General features: G+C 49.3%; 1 protein-coding gene across 1 annotated transcript in view; it reads right to left on the bottom strand.

Annotated features, from left to right (window-relative positions):
- The window catches only part of Abtb2 (ankyrin repeat and BTB domain containing 2), a 155,528-nt gene extending 136,968 nt beyond the window's left edge, over positions 1-18,560 (bottom strand). The window contains exon 1 of the mRNA XM_075961570.1: positions 17,260-18,560. Within this exon, the coding sequence (XP_075817685.1) occupies positions 17,260-18,142 (883 nt within the window). The 5' untranslated portion in view covers positions 18,143-18,560. The remainder of the gene's footprint in view (positions 1-17,259) is intronic.
- Between the last annotated feature and the right edge of the window lie 298 nt (positions 18,561-18,858).

The raw sequence follows: 18,858 nt of genomic DNA, 5'->3' as shown, positions 1-18,858 counted from the left end.
AAGTGGCCATGCCTTGAGGAGATAGGACACAGACTGTCCTTTGTGGAAAACCGACATTCCTCTTACAGGACAGCAAAGATTTGACTTATTCTTAATAGCCGGCTGATTTAAAAAAAGGGTGGGTTTTTTCGTGTGTGTGTGTGTGTGTGTGTGTGTGTGTGTGTGTGTGTGTGTGTGTGAAGCCATGTGTGTTCAGGTCAGGGAATAACTTGCAAGGGTCAGTTTTCTCCTTTCGCCATGTGGGTCTCAGGGACTGAACTCAGACCAGCAGGCTTGGCAGCAGGCGCCTTTACATGCCGAGACACCTCACCCACCCTTGCCGACTGATTTAGATTCAAACATTCAGCCTGGATAGTAGTGGATCTTGAGGAACAGTGGCAATAAATTCAAATGTTGGTTCTTTCCCCTGCTTAGGAGTGTCCTTGGACCAGTCATCTTAACTATCTCCAGTCCTCAGTGTCTCTGTCTATGAAATGGGATCATTAACAGGAGCTTCAGCTCATAATCTATTGTGAGGATTAGAGGCAAAGGCACTGGGGAGATAGGACTATCCGCTCACTGTGGGTGGTTGAGAGACCTGGACGGGATTGCTGGCTGCTATCTCTTCTCCAAGGTACAGCGCCAAGCCCAGGCTCTTCCTCGAGCAGTTCTGACCATAGCCTCCATCCATTACTCAGAGAAGCCACAGGTCAGCCTCAGATGCCATCTCTGCCCAGCCTCTCTTGGCCTGGACTTTCCCAGATGGATACACACTCAGAGGTTCCTGGCATGGAATCCCACCGCTAACAGTGGAGCCAAGTAGCCTCCCATTTGTCTGCACAGTCCCCTAAGGAGCACTGGAAACCACTGTCTACATCTAGACTTCTAAAACCGCATGAAATTAGAAGGGGGCACTTTGGAGGGACCAGACAAAAGATGGTAAGGGGTGAACATGATTATTTATGGCCAAATTACCACAAACGCATGAACATACCATGATGGAACCCAGTGCTTTGTACTTCACTCTGAAAATGTGAACAGAAATTAGTCACTGTCAGACACTAGAAAAAATTAATTTGGGGGGAAAAAGGAAAAGAAAAATAAATATCACACAGACATTCTAGTTCCAATTTTAGAGCTATAAAATTAATACAGCCATGTAAGTACCATTTTTTAAGTATCTCAAGATGTTTCAGTAATGAGCCAGTCCTGGAAATGGTCAAGTTAAAGGTCTCTTGTATTTTTGAAAGGAGAAAGATATGTGTGGGCTCAAACCAAAACACATTCTCTCTCTCTTTTACACACACACACACACACACACACACACACACACACACACACACTCTTTTCCCTCCCTTATACATACTCTTTTGCTCTCTCATACACACACATGCAAACACACTCACACTTGCTCATACACACTATTTTACACTTACACATACATGTACTCATTGGGTCTTGGCGCTGTGCTGACAGTGGAGGAGACCTCAGTTCTGGTAACAGTCAAAACAACTGTTCGGCAAGAAGAGGCAGAGTTGTCCTTTAAAGAGGAGAGATTTGACAGCACTAGGAGAGCCACAAAAACACCAGTATGGTCAGCCTAGGGCCTTCCGTGGGGCCCAAGTTTCCCAAATGATGACGACATAGTGACGCAATATCCTAGCCTTGTGTCCTTCCTTTTCTTGGAGGTTCTCTTTGTGACTGATTCCTCCCTCTAGGCACAGAAGGGGGAGGAGGAGAGGAGGCACGGCAGTTGGATTCCCCCAGTTAGATACGTGCCTTGCGACAACTGTGTGAAGATTCCTGCACACCCCGCACGTAGTTCTGAGCTATTTGGAGTTCATCTCAAGTGTCAGGTTTGGCACATCTCGCTGTGGGCAAATGAGTGGCAACTGCATAAACACATGAGCACTTCACACCACAAATGAATCCTACAGCAAGAACTCAGCTCTGATTACACTATAGGACTGGGCGGTGCTGCTTACACAGCCCAAGACAGCAGGAGGGAAGCGGGCTGGTGGTCACCTGTGAGCTTCTGAAATGACAACTGCGGTGTACTTTTTATCTCTGCCATCCAGGGAGAGGAGAGAGAAGAGAAAAGAGACCACATGCAGTTCACACCACACACATGTAATTTACACATCGCCTTTAAGTGCTAGCCCCCCTCCTGATCACTTTCTCTGACTTAAACCATAGATCATCACATAGAAAATGCAAACAGCTCATGGCAGAGTCAAGGATCCCCAGTGCCATCCCTGGGAAGCACAAAGGATGAAGATGGAAAACGCAGCTCACCCCTGTGAGCTGTGCATGTCAGTCCCATCAGAGGCTGTGAGCCTGGGGCTAGAGACTTCACTGGACACCATCTGAATCCTCCCAGACACACTACCAGGTGGGTTCTTAGCATTATTCCCTTTTTACAGACGGGAGGACTGAAGTACAGAGAGGTTAAATCGTTAGCCAGGTAAGCTAGGCAAATGAAAGGATGATCCCAGGTCAACCCAGGCCACAAGTGTGAACAGATCTCCTCTTCGGCTCTCTCTACTCAAGAGAGGCCTCTTCTGGTCCCAAAGATGCTCCTTCCAAAGTTCCCTCTGTGAGATCCCAGGGAGGGTTACGTTTGTCTCGGCTCTCACAGCACAGGTTGGAGCAGACCCACAGGGCACACAAGACACTCAAAACCTAAAATTCTGGAACAGATTCAAATGTTTCTGGTGGTCACCCACAGTCTTGGTGCTAACACCCCAAGTAGTGCGGAGAGGCTTTGCACAAAAAGCCCTCAAAAGGAGCACATGCAGAGCACGAAAGGAAGATCAGAGGAGTTCCTAGCCCTGGAGAACGGATACCATCTGATGTGACCAGCGGCCACTCAATAAACCAAGAAAGACAGCCCAGAGCCTAAAAGAAGCAAGCCCTAAGTTTGAGGACGCAAGTCGTAGCCACAGAAGTAGCAGCAGTAGCAATTCCACCCCTTGGAGTTTCTGCCTTTGCTACATCAAGTACTGCACAGCACACTGTGGCACCAGTCAAGGAAGGAGTAACAAACTTTGTGGTCACTGTGTAGCAAGCATTGTTTTATGCAAGTATTGCCATTTTATTTAACCCTGGTGAAAACCCCAGGAGGTATCCATTTCACTGACAAGGGAACTTTTTCAGAGAAGTTAAGTGACTTGCCCTAGGCCACACAGTTTCGAAACCATAAAACATTGACCTCCTGTGAGGGTTCAAAGGTTAGAGCCACAAAAACATCAATGACCTTACTCTCTCCCTCCATGAATCTCCCCACTTCTGCAAACAGAGGGCTTCTGAGAAGCTGGGGAGCAGTTATATGTTTAGACCCATGAAGACCTAAGAGAGCTGGCCCGAGTGACCATCTGGTGACCTAGAGTCTAATGGCATGTTGTCTCATAGAATTGTCTGGGATGATGGATGTGTTCTATCTCTGCCTTGTCCAGTATGGTAGCCAACGGGCATGCGTGCTGATGGAGCAGCGGAAAGTAGGCTTGTGTGAAGATGTTTAAGGGTGTCAGATTTTACTGTGTTTAAATGTAAGGAGCCACATGGGGCTCTGACCACATCATCCAAGAGTGGCTCTAAAGCTTTTCATCCGCATTCCTGGGCACCACAAAAGGAAGGTGCTGAGAAACCCCTGGCTTCCCTGAGGCAGCCCTTGTATGGGTGAATAAAGAAAAACAAAACTCACTCCAGAGCTCTGATCTTGGAAACTCTGCAGCCGGAGGAGAGAAATGGCCAATTCCTAAACAAATGGCCTCTCACCACCCAAACCCCATAAGAGAAAAAAAATTAAATGTACAAAAGGTCCCAACTTAGTTATTTAGGAGAGGCTGCCACTTTTTGTGAGGACAAAGACCTTTGGCTTAGGATGACAAAGGACGCAAGGACTGTAGAAAGGGAAGAGCTAGAAGAGTAAACAGGAGGAGGCCAGGCACTCTCTGAGGTGACATAAATCCAAAGGAAATGGACTCAAGGAGCCAGAAGCTTCCAAACATTCTTCCTCCTGAACTATTTTAAGCAACGGACCCACGCAGTCTCTCGGAGGTTATTTCACTCACTGCACCCGCGAGAAACGTCTGGCTTTAAATAGGCAGAGGATGCATCCAGCATAGCCCGCGCAGCAGGCCAGCACCCTGCCAAGGGAGGGTATTTTAAGGGACTTAAATGGCTCCCTGTTCTAGGCAGAGGGGGTGTTTTTTGGGGGGGTGCTTAAGCCTTGCTGCAGCCTCTCTCACCCTCTATCAACCCCATCATTTCTATGCTAATAAAATCCCCTTATGCTTCCCGCTACTCAGGCACCTCTGAGGACAGGAGAAGGGAGGCGCCGGGTGCAGGAGGGCTCCAGGGAAGCCATCCTGGTCTTATCAATGACATCTAGTGGATTTCTCTTGAGCATCCACCTCTTCAGCAACTCTACAGACAATGGGAGTGAGAAGACTACATATACTGGCAGGAACCATGTGGCACAGGACACACGAAGTACACAGCCCTGGCACACGGTAAGGCTCAGCACTCAACAGTTTATGTGCTGGAGATTACAGTTGGCTGGCTCCTCTGGCCGAGGTGGACGCATGTGTGGCCACTGGGAACTGGAGCGTCTGGAGGAAGGCTGCCGGGGTCGGCCCTGTGAGACCTGAACTGGCTACTTAACCTCTGTATAGTTTCTCCCTCCTAGAGATGTAATTAGCAGAGCGTTGCCAGTGGATTAAACATCACGTCCACGTGGCAGCACCGCCACTCCAGGTCTAACTCTGCCCCTCCCAGGTAAGGCCGGCACTCCAGGCTTCTCTTGGAGCTCCCTGGGGAGCTCTGCAGATGAGGAGCCAGCCAAGCAGCATAGCTAAGGAGTGAAGGAAAGCCATCAGCCTGGGAGGGGCAGAAACAAGCGTCCAGAACAATGATGCTTTGCCCACTAATAACAGCTAATGTCTGAGTGCTTGCCCTGTACCAGACTTTCCCGAGAGCCCTGCCCACACCACCAGGGCCCTTTTCCACACCATTTCCTTCAGAGTTTCTGAAGGAAGGTTCTGATATTAGTCACACATACACATTTATTTTTAAGCTCTCCAAGTGATGATAACATGAATCTCTGACTGAGAATTAGTGCGACAGCAACTTAATTAGAATTGTGACATCCTCATTTAACAGCGGAGGAACCTTCAGACACCAGATGGTCAGGCAGTGGCAACCATTAGATTTCATCCACAGCTACATACCCGCTACCCCTTCTGAAAAGCAGGCCCTGGGACACACCCAGTGTCCTGAGAATACTCTTCCTGTATCAGTTCCTGACTCACTCATGACTGACTTGCAAGAACCCAAAGCTGCCTGAATATGGGGTCTGGTTTCCCCGGAAGTGGAGGACGTGCATGTAAGTTACAAGTGGACCTGATTAAACAGACCACATGCTAATGGTTTGAAACAGAAGAGTTGAGAACCTTCATGAAGGCTGCGGCCACCTACAGAAGAGCTTCTCCAGGCCATCAACTGACGATGTTAAAACTGGAAATTAACCCTCTTCTGCCCCAATCTCTGGCCAGTCTTGTTGGGCGATGCCTCTGGAAGAACAATGGGGTACAGTGGCTCAATCTATCCCACAATTCACAAAGTCTGAAGTGGCCTTGTCTCCTACCCTGCCTCCTACTTGCCATCGCTGTAGGTTAAGTTTGGGACACCAAATCTACGCTTGAGTCTCTAACTTGCTCCTGCCTCTTCAATACTTCAGTAAATGCTTGGCCCATGACCTTACTGTCACATCCACTTTTTCTCTCATAACTTGCATAACAGACTGTATCCGAATACCATTGGCTCTGACTTTAAAACACTTCTATGACCACCTGGTGCAAATTCCTTCCTCACCTGGTGCAAATTCCACCCTCACCTGGTGCAAATTCCGCCCTCACCTGGTCCAAGTTCCACCTTTACCGGGTCCTAGTCCCTCCCTCACCCGGTCCAAGTCCCTCCCTCACCCGGTCCAAGTCCCTCCCTCACCCAGTCCAAGTTCCATCCTCATCCACCTTCACCTGGTCCACCCTCACCTGGTCCAGCCTCATCTGGTCCACCTTCACCTGGTCCACCCTCACCTGGTCCAAGTTACAGCCTCTTTCACCTCAATTACTGCAAAACCCTCTTACCTGGTCACTTTGTTTCTATACTTGATATTAAAGTCCATTTCCAAAAGAACACAGGGAATAGCCTTGTTAAACTGCAAACCAAAGTGTGCCAATCTGCCCAGGCTCACCATAACACACTCATCTTTAACGCCAAGGCACGATTATGCAATAGTACTGTGTGTTATTTCCTCTTCTGCACCTTCTGTTCCATGATGAACCTAACCACACTGATCTCTGTGCTCTCCAAAGAAAGCAGGGACACTTGCTAGTCCCTCTCCTGGGAGCTGCTTTCTCCAGCCATGAGGACCTCACTGTGGCTCCTCCATTATGCCCACTGCCCTCGCTTTCAGCAGGGGCAGTACCTCCCTTTCAGGACTTTTATTTATTTGGTCTGTCACTGCTCCCTGGAACACTGTCCAGTACACAGAAAGTCCTCAATAAATATTTGCTGAACAAATGATGTCCCCCAAACTGAACTTTCCTCCCAGCTCCTAACCCCGAGTCCCTCCCACTGAACCACTTTCTCCTCAGTGACTACCTAAGCAGAAGACATCATCTATGACACTTTACACAGGCCCAGTGGTCAGGGTCCCTCTGGTGAGGTTTAGAGACAGCTCTACCCCTGGGGCCTTGTCCTACATGACTTCACTGAATCCCAGCACAGCTCTGGCTTATCCAGCCTGCCCCGGGAGGATTATGTCCAAGAGAACAGCTGGGAGCAATTTGCTTTCCAATTTTGTCTCCGTGTATAACTTGATCTCCCAACTCCTAGATGAAGAAGAAACCACCAGGCCCCGAGTTCTCAGAGGCAGCCCTGTCTTGCCTTACCTGAACAGTTGGCTGGTTTTCATCTTAGGATCTGAGAGGTGGATGGGGAAAAGGAGGACACAAGCCATCTCAACCTCAGCTCTCATCCTAACCTCCCCAAGTCCTACTCAAACTCTGGGACTGAGCAGAAATGTTAAAGCCTGCACACCAAGCTCTGCATCTTGCCTTTTAAAACTTCTGGCCTCTAGTCATCCTCAATGACTCTGCTTTTCCCTCCTGCTTGAAAAACCAAGCCTGCCAACTCCAACAAAGAGCATTTAAAAATATCCTGGTGGGTTCTACAGCATTGCCTTCTCCATTCCTCACAGTGCCTGTCTGTGTCCAGGGCAGGATAGAAAAGGGTGTAGAGTATTTATTTTTTTCTCTAGCTTCTCCCCTGCTATAAATACCCTAGTCTGGGTAGGCAGGCTTCAAACACCAGCTGTATGAAGTCACCTCAGGGCTGGACCTCACCACAGTGCTGGCCTGCCAGGGCCTGGACACAGCTGTCAAGCAGTTTGTGTCAACCAGAAGTATACAGAACTCATCCTTCTGAGAGAAGGCAAAGCAAAACTAAGTATAATAAAATGATAGCTAACGCTAAAGATGGCGTTCAGTCTCACTAGCCAGCTAGGTCTCAAAGCAGAGGCTGCTTCAGCCAACAAGGATTGACCCTAGGGGAATGATTTCACAGAGTTCTTGTGGGGTCCAGAAAATTTCCAGAGACAGAAGGGTCCCCAGAGATTCTAGTCCAACCTTCGCATACTGCAGAGATCCTAAGAGCCGGGATGACTCACTCCAGTCACAGAGAGGGCAAGCTCCTGTCCAGAACTTTCTTGATCCAAGTCCATAGTTCTCTGTGCCGGAGTGTTCTAGACACTGCCATCTGTTTGCATGTCTGCTTAGTATACGAACATCGACTTGTATTGTAACTTCCCACACAGAGAAAATACTGATCTCATACTTTAAAAGGCATAAACCAAAAAGTTTTACACAAAATGGGCTAGGGGTATCTCGGTCGAAGAGACTTGCTCAGCATGCACAAGGCCCTGGGCTGGATCCCCAGCACTTGAAAAATAAGCTTTCAACAAAAGCTTTCGTTGGGACAGTTTTCCTGCCTCCCACTCTTAGAGGCTCAGTTTCATCTCTCCCCGGACTCGGGTTTCTATCGCCAGGACTTCCAAATTCAGTTTCCTTATTTAAATTTTACCCCATGAAACTCTTAGCTCACATTTATTTAGAAAGGAAGACCCACAAATCATTAACTACAAATAAGTCTATATGTATTTCTGCCACATCCTCATGAAATCTGTTCCTTTCAAGTGACAAGAAAATTCTTTAATCACACTTGGGTCGAAAAAGGACACACGCCTAAGGTGTTAGCCAAGCCGGTATGAGCTCCACGTTTTGCTGTCAGGGCTCAACCAAACTCAAGGAAGTCCCACCCAGATGAAGATGAGTTATAAAGTGTATCTATAATATTGAGCATCAAACACAAAATCTTTATCAACATTCCGGAAAGACTTCAGCAGGAACTAGAAAGGGACTACACATCAAAAATGAGCGGCCAGCTAGTAAAGTCTGCACTGGACATTGAGCCCATCAAGTTAGACTCAGAGCCAATAAAGACGTCTAGGACCCTTTTAGTTTTTGTTTTATGCTTCTCTGCTTCCATGGTGGCAAATTCTGCAAGAGCAAACTCAATAGTCTCCTTTAACAAGCTTGCCACTCCCAGCCTTCGTAATGTGGAGGGATCACTTTGGCCTGAAGAACTAATCAAGCCAGAAGCCAAGTTCAACAAGAGAAGTGAGGCTGAGCGAAAGGTTTTTGTGTCCCCTCCGCTCCAGTTTGCTCCTTTAAAGTCTTGTATTACTTTCACTGCTACAACAGCGGACGGGTGCATGGCTGAGGTCAAGCTTTCGATCAACAGGAGGGGTTACGGGAGGTCTGGGCTGTGGTTAGGATGAGCAGCACAGCAGACACACTCCATTTCTGAATTATAAAAATAAAGTTTTGGAAAACTCTCATCCAAGCACTCTGGCAGCCTTCTTCACATCTGGATAAAAGATGTGGGAATTTTTCCCCTTTTCCCGTGTTGCCTCCTCGACTCTTCCTTGTTAGCCGCTGAGCCTCCCAGCCAAGCAGGGTCACTTGCTATCGTTCTAAATACAAGCATCAGCTTCTAGGTCTTTCCCACACTGTTGCTATTCTTTCTCTTTCTCTGTCCAGTCTGCATTGGCTCAGAGGCTAGGTCTCCCGCAAGAAGCCCCACTCCCTTCTGCTCACTGGGGTGTCCACCCTACCACCTTTGAAAAGCTTCAAGACCTTCATCTAAGGACTGGAAACTATACCTCCACCACAGAGAGGCCGGGTGGCTGAAGAAAATTAGCTCATGAAAAGTCCAAAGATGGGTGACATCATGCAATTAATGGCGGCTATCAGCACTGTTGCCCTCATTGTTTTAAGCGAGATGGCAACCTTCTCTGCAGCTACCCACATGCATGTTACGTTGTCCCTCTTAGATCATACACTCCTTGGAGCAAGGCTTCTTGTGCTCCCTCCCTCTAGTTTGCCTTGCACACAGCCACTGCTCAGCAGAGAAGATTAGTGAGGTCGCTGGGGCACTTCTCAGGCTAATTTGGGCTATGTTTCTCCACCATCTCCTTCCAACTCAATATGCAGCTCCAAACAGCCAGAGCTGAAACCCCATTTAGCTATTTTTAAAAACAGGCAAAGCTGGGCATAGTGCTTCAGGCCTCTGGGCCCAGCACTCAGGGAGGTAGGAGGAGGAGGATCAGGGTCTTGAGGTCAGCCTCAGCTACAAAGTAGGGGATAGGCCAGCCCAGCTTACTAAGATCCTGCCTCAAAACAAATAAAAACACTCAATGTGCCCACATCACAGATGAGCAAAACAAGAATCACCTGCGATGTCCATGGTCCAGGAATTGGATGCAACAAGCCAGATCCAATACCTACCAGAAAACTGCTCCGTGGAGTCTGGAGCTTTGAGTACGTATTACTGTTTTTATCCTGACAGAGGTGGCATGAACTCAGGGCGAGAGCTAACCTCACTGCCAGACTGCATTGTCCCAGGGGCAGTACATCCACAACTGGGCTTTCCCCGTCTCCCTAACTTCTTCCTACCTCCAGAAACCAAATATTAGTCATCAAGGGGAGCTGTATGACTAACACTGGCCGCCTGGGATCTGGGTCATGCTCCACCCCTAGATGAGAGACTCGCATAGTTTGAGTCTTTAGCAAAAGGGGAGAAAACTGGCGCATTCAACAGAAGTTTGAGAAGGAAGAAAGGAAGGACTGGTCTCTTATAGAGGTGTTTATTAAGTATTCACAAGCATCCTATGAATCTGCTATTCCAGGCCTACCTTACAGAGCAGCATTTTCCAGTCAAGGGTGAACTTGCTCCCCACGGAGCATCTGGAAGTGTTGGGAGACATTTGGGTTGTCACGATGGCTGGTGGGAAGACAGTGTTATGTATACAGTGCACAGGACAGCTCATGACAAAACACAATTCAGTCCCAGCGAATAGTGTCAATGTCGTTACAGAGAAAAAAATCTAAGGCACAGAAGTCAAAGAATTAGTCCCGCATCCCACAGATCACAAATGAGGTTGGGAGGACTCATACTCGGCAGCCTGGCCCCAGGCTGTGCTCTCTCACCAAACCCTCAGCATCCCTAACAGCCCTGGGATACTGAGTGTTCATCAGGCACAGCCAACCAGAGCGGAAAGATGGGTTCCTCACTGGGGTAGCAGAGGAAAGAGACGTGGCATGCTTTAAGGACGTGGGTCCACTAGTAGGCAGAGCAATTGGGGAGCCCGAGTTGGGCTTTTAAAGCCAGAGCACCCTGGCACAGAGCTGTGTGTTTTGTCCTAGACTCCTAGTGCTAAGATGTACTCGGTAGCTGGACACAGCGGTCCACTCTAAGGAAATCAATGTACTCCCAGAAACACTCTTCGGGGCCTGGACAATGGCTCACTCAGGCAGAGAAAGCTGGATCACTGGGGCTCACCGAAGCTGGTATAGTCTACTTGGCAAGTTCCAGCCAGACCACAGAGTCAAAAAAGACAAGGTAGACAGCACCTGAAGAATGACACCTGAGGTTGACTTCTGACCTCCACACACACACACACACACACGTACACCCACCCACATACACACACAAATACATGCATATGCAGAAAGGAAGGACAGGGGACTGGCCGATTCTTCTAACTCTAGGCAAGCGAGCTAAGCACCCACAGAAGGCCAGCACCTTAAATATGGAGAAGCTTTTGCAACTTTCCCTCCCTTGTATGTCCATCTGCCCCAAGCCGGCTCACCCCTCTTAACCAAGGAGCATCAATCCGGCGACAGGCCAGCTTTCCCATTCAGATGAATTTATTGATCACCTAGCAGCTGCAACTTGGCAAGGCACTCCCTGATCTCCCTGCCCCTTCAAGAGTAGGAATAGCCGTGCCTTCAAATCAATGGCACCTCCGGTGTCTACTCTCTGGACCTGGAACGCTTCGGCTGGTCTGAGGGATTTCAAGAGCCTAGACACAGGAGATCCTTTACAGACAAATCTCTAAGAACAGTGCTGCTTTGCGTTTGACCCAACCTGGCATTTGAAGAGGGTGAACTACTGGTCTGTTCTTGCTACCTCTGATTCCATGGTTCTTTATAGGAACAGGACTTAGTCTTGGCCCAGCCCCTATCACAGAGGAGTAGATCACAGGCTGAGGAATCCGCTGTGGAAAGCATCCTACTCACAGCAACTGGGTGAGTACAGACCAGAAAAGCTTTCATCTCAGTTATGGCACTGATCTCTTGGCTTGCCTCCTGGACTTCTGCTATAGAACTCCTCTACACGAGGCACCCCTCACTAAAGGCATCTAACCTGAACCACCCTGCCCTCTGAATCACACATCTCAGTCTTCCCAGGGCACATGGCTTTGGGGAACATGCTAGGACTTAGGATATTCACTAACTGAAAGACGTTCCCCCTGTGATATGGTCACCCCCAAACGAGGATATCCACTAACTGAAAGACGTTCACCCTGTGATATGGTCACCCCCAAACGAGGATATACACTAACTGAAAGACGTTCCCCCTGTGATATGGTCACCCCCAAACGAGGATATACACTAACTGAAAGACATTCCCCCTGTGATATGGTCACCCCCAAATGATGCTTCCATTCATCAAGAGCTCGACATTCTCTGCTTTCATAAGGGAAAGAGTTCTTTCAAAATGTAACAAGGATTCCAATGCAAATTTTGGAAGGAAAAAGCTGCGTGGTGAGATCTACTGGCTGCCCCACACTCGCAGAACACCTAAAAGTTAGACACTGTGCAGGTTCAGGAGAGGGGGTGACGTCTGGATGGTCACAGTTTGATGGAGAGACAGGGCAGGAAATGATTCAAGAACATGCCCTGGTTGCTGTAGAAACTTCAAGGTTTTCCCAGCTGGGGGTGAGGAAGTCAGGTAAAGAGGAGGCCTAACAATTCCAGCTTGTTTCTCATACTACCTAAGGCAGGGGCTGCATGTCTCAGGTAAGCGAGGGGTGGGGGAAGGATAAATTAGCGCTCGTTTCCAAAGCTTGCTTTGTTTCTGTTCTGCAAGTGCCCTTGGCTTTAATACAACAGTCAGAGAGGGAGGTGCCTCCTCCCTCAGTCTACCCAGGTGTTAAAACTGATTAAACAGCACCTCACGGCTCAATTAACCCTTGCTCCTTTGGCTAATTACCTCAGTGGAAATCCATCCGACAATCTCCTTGACAAATGAATGCCTCGGCCAGACTTTCCAGCCCTGCTTTAGACACAGCCTCTTCATTTCTTGGCTGCAAATGAGAGGTTGACACTTGCCTCAGCTGGTAAATAAGCGGATAATTCAGAAAACTCCTTAGTCACTGTTTGCAGCCAAAAGCTCTGCAGACAGGAGTGTCCGACTTATTAGCTACTACTAATGAAATGTCAGCAAGGCCTTTCTTGACGACCACTCCGACTGTTGCCACCTATCCCATTAGCAGATCCTAAACAAACAACAATAAATGCCACCGGACATGGCAGCATGTATCTGTGGTCCTGACACTTAGGAGGTGGAGACAGAAAAGCCATGAGTTAGAGGCCAGCCTGGGCTCCATAATAAGATCCTGTGTAAAAAAGATCAACACACACACACACACACACACAACCTGAGTTCAATCCCCAGAGCCCACACAGTGGAGAGAAGACACTCCCACAAGTGGTCCCCTGACATCTCCATGCACCATAGTACACATATGCTCCTGCAACACAATAAATAAAAAGAATGAAAAAATTTTAAACTCGAACGCCATCAAGCATTATTAAGAGTAAATCTTTGTTTACTTTTTCTTGCCCCTGCACTGGATTACGAACTTTGCAAGAGGATCACCACACCGCCACTTAATCCCCTGCGGTTTTAACAGTGGGGCCCGGTCAGTGGTGACTAAGTATTTGCTGGACACACTGCTGCTATCTGTTGAGTCTTTACTGCACACTAAGATCTTTCTGATTTCCAGCCTCATGCCACCCTTATGAGCTAGGTATTATTATCCTCCATTTCACAGACGACAGAACAGAGGCCTAGAATTATTGAGACCTTTGCCCCAGGTCCACCATAGAGGTATGTTTCAAACTCTTACATTTGCCACTGTGATAGAGCATATGGACACTCCATATACATGTCTGGGATGAGAATGTCCTCACATGAAACCGAATTTTCTCAAAGGCCATGATCACTCGTGAAATCTTAGTAAGAAAAATGGCCAGGAAGGAACCTAGAAAAGCTTTACTGTATCAAACCTGCACATAGAGTTTGCTGAGAGAGAGGGAAGGAACGAGGGGATGCGTTGGAAGTGAGATGTTTCTGCTTTCTGCCAGTCCCCTGTTTATAAATATCACGCTGTTAAAGAGGTTTCTCTGCTTCCCATAAGGAAGTCATGAAGATCTCAGAGTTTAATGACTCCGCCCTGGGATCCAAGACATCAATACCAAATGATCAACAATGCATAACTCCTGCTGCTCTGTGGAGCTGGGATCCTGTTTTATAAACACTGCAGAACTTTTATCGTCCATCTCAGGCTGAGCAAAACCATATTCATCTGGCATTCCGAGTAATGGACAAGAATAGATGGATTGGGGCTCTTAAATTCCTCATTGGAAGACGTTAAAAGTTTAAGAGCTCTATATAGCTGAGTCAAATGCATGAGCCCACGCTGTGGAATTAGCAAGCACAACAACAATACATATATAATTTAAAGGGAAGACCAGCAGGGCAAGAATACCAGGCAGCACTCTCCCTTCCCATATGCAGGCATTCCCCACTTGGTCTTCAGCTGTACAAACTGTAACCTTGCTGGCTTTGGGGCCACTCTAATATAAAAAAGTTTTGGAGCTCTTCATTTCTTCCCTAAGTGGTTTCGGCTTCCCCTCTGAAGACCGCTTTCCAACACATGCAATTCATCGCTTCTCTAGTAAACATTCATTTCCCTGTCTAAGGGAATTTAATAAATCAGCATTTAGTGATGCCACCCCCTAGTTTTTCAGTATGACAAGTGGGCGTCCATGTTATGAAGGGGGAGACAACAGGTGCCTCTCCTGGACGAGCACTTTAGAGACCAGAGAAGTCAGAGGGAGACACGATGGTGCTGAGCGTCCTAGGGAAAAGAACAGCCCTGTCTCCTCCCACACCAAGGCCGAAGGGCTGTTGAAGGTGGGACGTGAAGGGCAAGTCACAGGGGCAAAAAACCCACCCAGTAAAGAAAATCCTAAGGGGTTTGTTTCCTAAGCAATGCTCCTAGGCTGTGAGCCCTTAGATGAAACACTCGCTTTCTATGTCCTCCAACCACTTCGCCCTTGCAGGTTCTCCTGGAGGCAGCTGCTCTTCCAAGTCTTGGTTTACAGTCAGAAAGAGACATTCAGCAGGCTGGGCTCTGGCTGGGCATGAGGACAGGCATGGGTTTTGTTTTGTACCCACTGTTAGCCCAATTTGACTTATGGGGTTAGGGTTTAAGTGCTTTATTCCGAGAGCCTTTACTCGCCAGGTTCGGTCCAGGCCCCACTGTGCAGTGAGGGTTTCCCTCAGTACAGAACTCTTCCCCTGGGCTATGACAACTGGATGGAAATTCCCCTTGCCCTCCACTTCCTCTCTTGGAACTGGCGTTCCCAGTGCTGAAGCCGCAAACTTAAAGTATGAAGCATGGTTATCAGCAGTGACATCATCAACTCTTGGATTGACCTCAACTCTGACCTAAGAGCAGGGAAATTAAAAGGCAAATATTCTTGGTTCCAAGAATGCCCCGTGGTAGTGCCAGAAATGAAACCCAAAGCAAGGAATACCAAAGCAAGCACTCTGAGTAAATATAGTGTCTTACAAATCTGACCCAGCAGGTCAACTGGTCTCCTTGAAGTCAGGCTGATGAAACAGAGCTATGCAGCCTGTCAAGGTTTAAATTCCAGTTTTGTTACTTAGTATCTGTGTAATCTAAGCAAGGGACTGAAATGTTGAATCCTTTAGCTCCCCCTCTGTATAATGGGGTAACAATAAAGGTGCTTATCTCTTGAAAAAAACAAACCATTTTCCCTGTTTTCTCACCATCAATACAGAACATGTGTTCTTTCTATATCTCCCAAAGTGTGGACCTCCTCCACCAACAAGCAAACAAGCCTAAAGCACATACAGCTGGGTGTCCTCTGGTTCAACTCAATTAAACCCTGCCCTACCAGGAGATAACACCGGATCTCATTCTCTGGGCGCTCCGTCCAGCCAATCCCTAGGTCGTTTTCACTCACGCTTCTGACCACTGCCTCCACAGAGGGTTTCCACAATGCCCTCTTCTGAGTTAATTTGCTAGGGTGGCTGACAGAATTTAGGAAGGCATTTACCAGTTCCCTGGTAAATTCCTGGCTTGTTTATAAAGGAGGTTACAAGGTTATGGATGAAGACATCCATAGGACAAGGTATGGAGACAAGTGACTCACTTGCTGCTCTGGTGTTCAGCTATCAGGAAGCACTAGGAAACTTGTCCTTCTGAGTTTTTATGAAGACTTTACTATACATGCGTGATTGGCCATTGATAATGACTTAACCTTCTGCCTCTCTCCCTCCTGGGAGGTTGAGGCAGGAGTTTGTAGGTACTAACCCTTTAAGGCCTGCTGTAATCTTTCTGGTGACTAATCTCCAGCTTGAAACTACCTCCAGGTGGCAAACTCTTAGTCATTACCATACACAAACACATTTTTATTTTGGAGATTCCCAGGGATTTTAGGAATTGTACGCAGAAAATGGGGGACAAAGACCAAAAACACAGTTCACTGTATCACAGTACCAAACACACGCTGGCAAAAGTGGTCATCATATACAATGTGCTACCAACAGTGACTAAAGCATTGCTAGTCTAGATTTTAGCTATCATGAGTATGTTAAGCCACATTTAAATCTGACTTTTATCCATCTACAGAACCCACCTGGTCTCTTCCACTACCTGCTTATTTGCCACTGAAAGCTGCACCCAAGTGATTCTTCCAATTAGACCATAAGGTTGGTCCATGCTTTATTTCCCAGACTCCACGCCATGCAGTTGCCCAACCCCCACACTCCATTCCCACAATGTGGTTTACCCAGCCCATCAGCTTTACTTTCAGGAAAGCCCAAAAGGTTGTGCATTTAATTCAACATGAGGTTTTAATCAAATGCTAACTTGGTTAATGACAGTTGGAAAGTCGGGCCCCAGAAGCCAGCATGCGGCTGTCTTTCTGGGGAGGAGATTCAAGAGTCCTTGGTTTCCCTGGGCACATAGTATGAAGAGTTGCCAGCTCCCACTCCACCTCCTGTTAAGGGGCCTGACTCTGAGCATCATGAAACCCGAGGCGCAGCACCAGATCCTAGGCTCTGCACCCTCCCCTACCCATCCCATTTATCAAAGGCTCAGGTGTTGGGAGTGCTTGGGCTGGTGCTACTGAGCTGAAGAAAACACACTAGGAAAAAAACACAGTAAACCTGATCTACTGTTGGGTAAAAAAAATAAACTAGCGATCCAACTAAACAAGGCAACCCGTAGCAGGGCAGCAAACTTCACTTTAGAGGACGGTTCATGAGTAGCTTGGTTCTGCCCAATCAATGAACAACCAACTAATCACGACTTTATCCTCCAAAAGTTAGACACCCAAATCAACCAACCATTGGGAAGAGCAACTTAAGAATTCTCCCAGAATTCCATTTCTCTCAGAGACCTGGTACACTTCGCAGCTTGATCCTAGAGCTACTCCTGGGGTAGCCCACTCTCTCCGAATGTCGAGGTTCTGCCCCCTCCCCCGTACTTACCATTGGCGTTCTTGCCGCAGATGAGATGCTCATAGGGTTGCAGGACTCCCCAGAGCTCGGCGTCGTTGTTGATGACCATTTCCAAGGCCTCGGCAGACACCTCTCCGCCTCCTGCCCCTCCGCCATCCGGGCTCTGGCTCGCTAACACCCTGGCCCGGATCTCCTCAACCAGGTTCTCCATGCAGGCGGTGAGCGAGATGGCCGCATACTCATGGATGCGCACAGAGATGCGAGTATCTACCATCCAACGGAAGAAGCGACCCACGGAGAAAGTGAGGCCGCAGCGCGCCGACTTGCCACGGCGCAATCCATCGCCAGCGCTCATGCTATAGAGGGACAACGCCTTGACGGCCGCCAGCGCGCAGCTCTCGGCCAGCGCCCAGCTGTGCACCAGGCGCACAGCGCTCTGCACCTCGAAGCGGGTGCACTTAGCGTGCAGCACGCTCAGGCGCTGCGCCTCCCGGGCCACGCGGATGAGCGCCCGGCGGAGCAGCCCAGCCAAGCGCCTCACCGCCTCGGCGGAGAAGGAGGGCAGCCTCCGGCCGCTGATGCTTTTGCGGAGCACCCGGGCCACGTCTCCCTCGGTCCAGGGGAACTCCTCCAGCTCCGGGAGCCGCGGGCAGCGCGAGAAGAGGTCGGCCACTTCGGGATCCTCGGGCAGCACCGTGTTCACCGTGTCCCAGCTGTTGTGGCGGCTGTTCATGGAGCCGGAGTAGCACCACCAGGCCGCCCCGCGGTGCTGCTGCGCCGAAGAGTTGAGCGCCTGCGAGTTGGACTTGGAAGACGAGAGGCTGAGCGAGCGGCAGGAGTCGCCGGCCCCATACCCGGAGTCCAAGGTCAAGTCCTCCAGTGTCTTCAGCGTGGAGCTGTACGTCCCGGCCATGGGAAGCCTCCGCGAGCGGCCTCGCCGAGCGAGGGGCTCTCACTGTTCCATGCCCACTTGCCCCGGGGGGCGGGAACCAGCTCTAAGCTCTGGGAGGCGCCTTCCGTCCTCGGTGCGCCGAGCCTCGGTGCTGCAGCATCGCCCGCGCACGGGCCGGGGAAGGTAGGCGAAGCTCCGGGCGAGCCGGAGCCCAACGCCGTCCGCGTCCAGCCGCGTCGCTGTCAGCGAGCGGGCTCCCCCACGCTCTCCCTCCGCGCTGCCCCCGCCAGCCCTCAGCGTCCCTTACCGAGCGTCGGGAACTACCGAGAAAGAACCCCGAGAGAACTGAAGAGCGAGGAGCCCGAGGTCCGTCCCGGACCAGCCGGTGAGAAAGCGCCCCACAAACTTCTTCGCGGCGCGGGCTACCCACACAGTTGGGTTCTGGGGGGCGGCCCGTATGCAAATACTCCCTGGCGACTCACCAATCATCAGCCGCGCCTGGCAAGGGTTGCACCAATGGTTTCCGGGAGGGGCGGGAACTATGCAAATTTTACTCAGTTTCCGACGAAACCCCTCTGCTGGGAGGGCGAGGACCTGGTGCCGGAGCGGATTGCTACAGAGGAGGGGGAGGAACCAGCGAGCGAGCTGGCAAGGAGGTGGGGCGCAGAGACCCAGCAAGCAGGCCCCAGAGCTGAGAACTAAACGAAAAGCGAGAAGGAAAAGCCTCTGTGCACTGT

Source organism: Microtus pennsylvanicus, chromosome 2 (genome assembly GCF_037038515.1).
Source record: "Microtus pennsylvanicus isolate mMicPen1 chromosome 2, mMicPen1.hap1, whole genome shotgun sequence".
NCBI classification, from domain to species: Eukaryota; Metazoa; Chordata; class Mammalia; order Rodentia; family Cricetidae; genus Microtus; species Microtus pennsylvanicus.
This window is presented reverse-complemented; position numbering and strand designations above follow the sequence as displayed.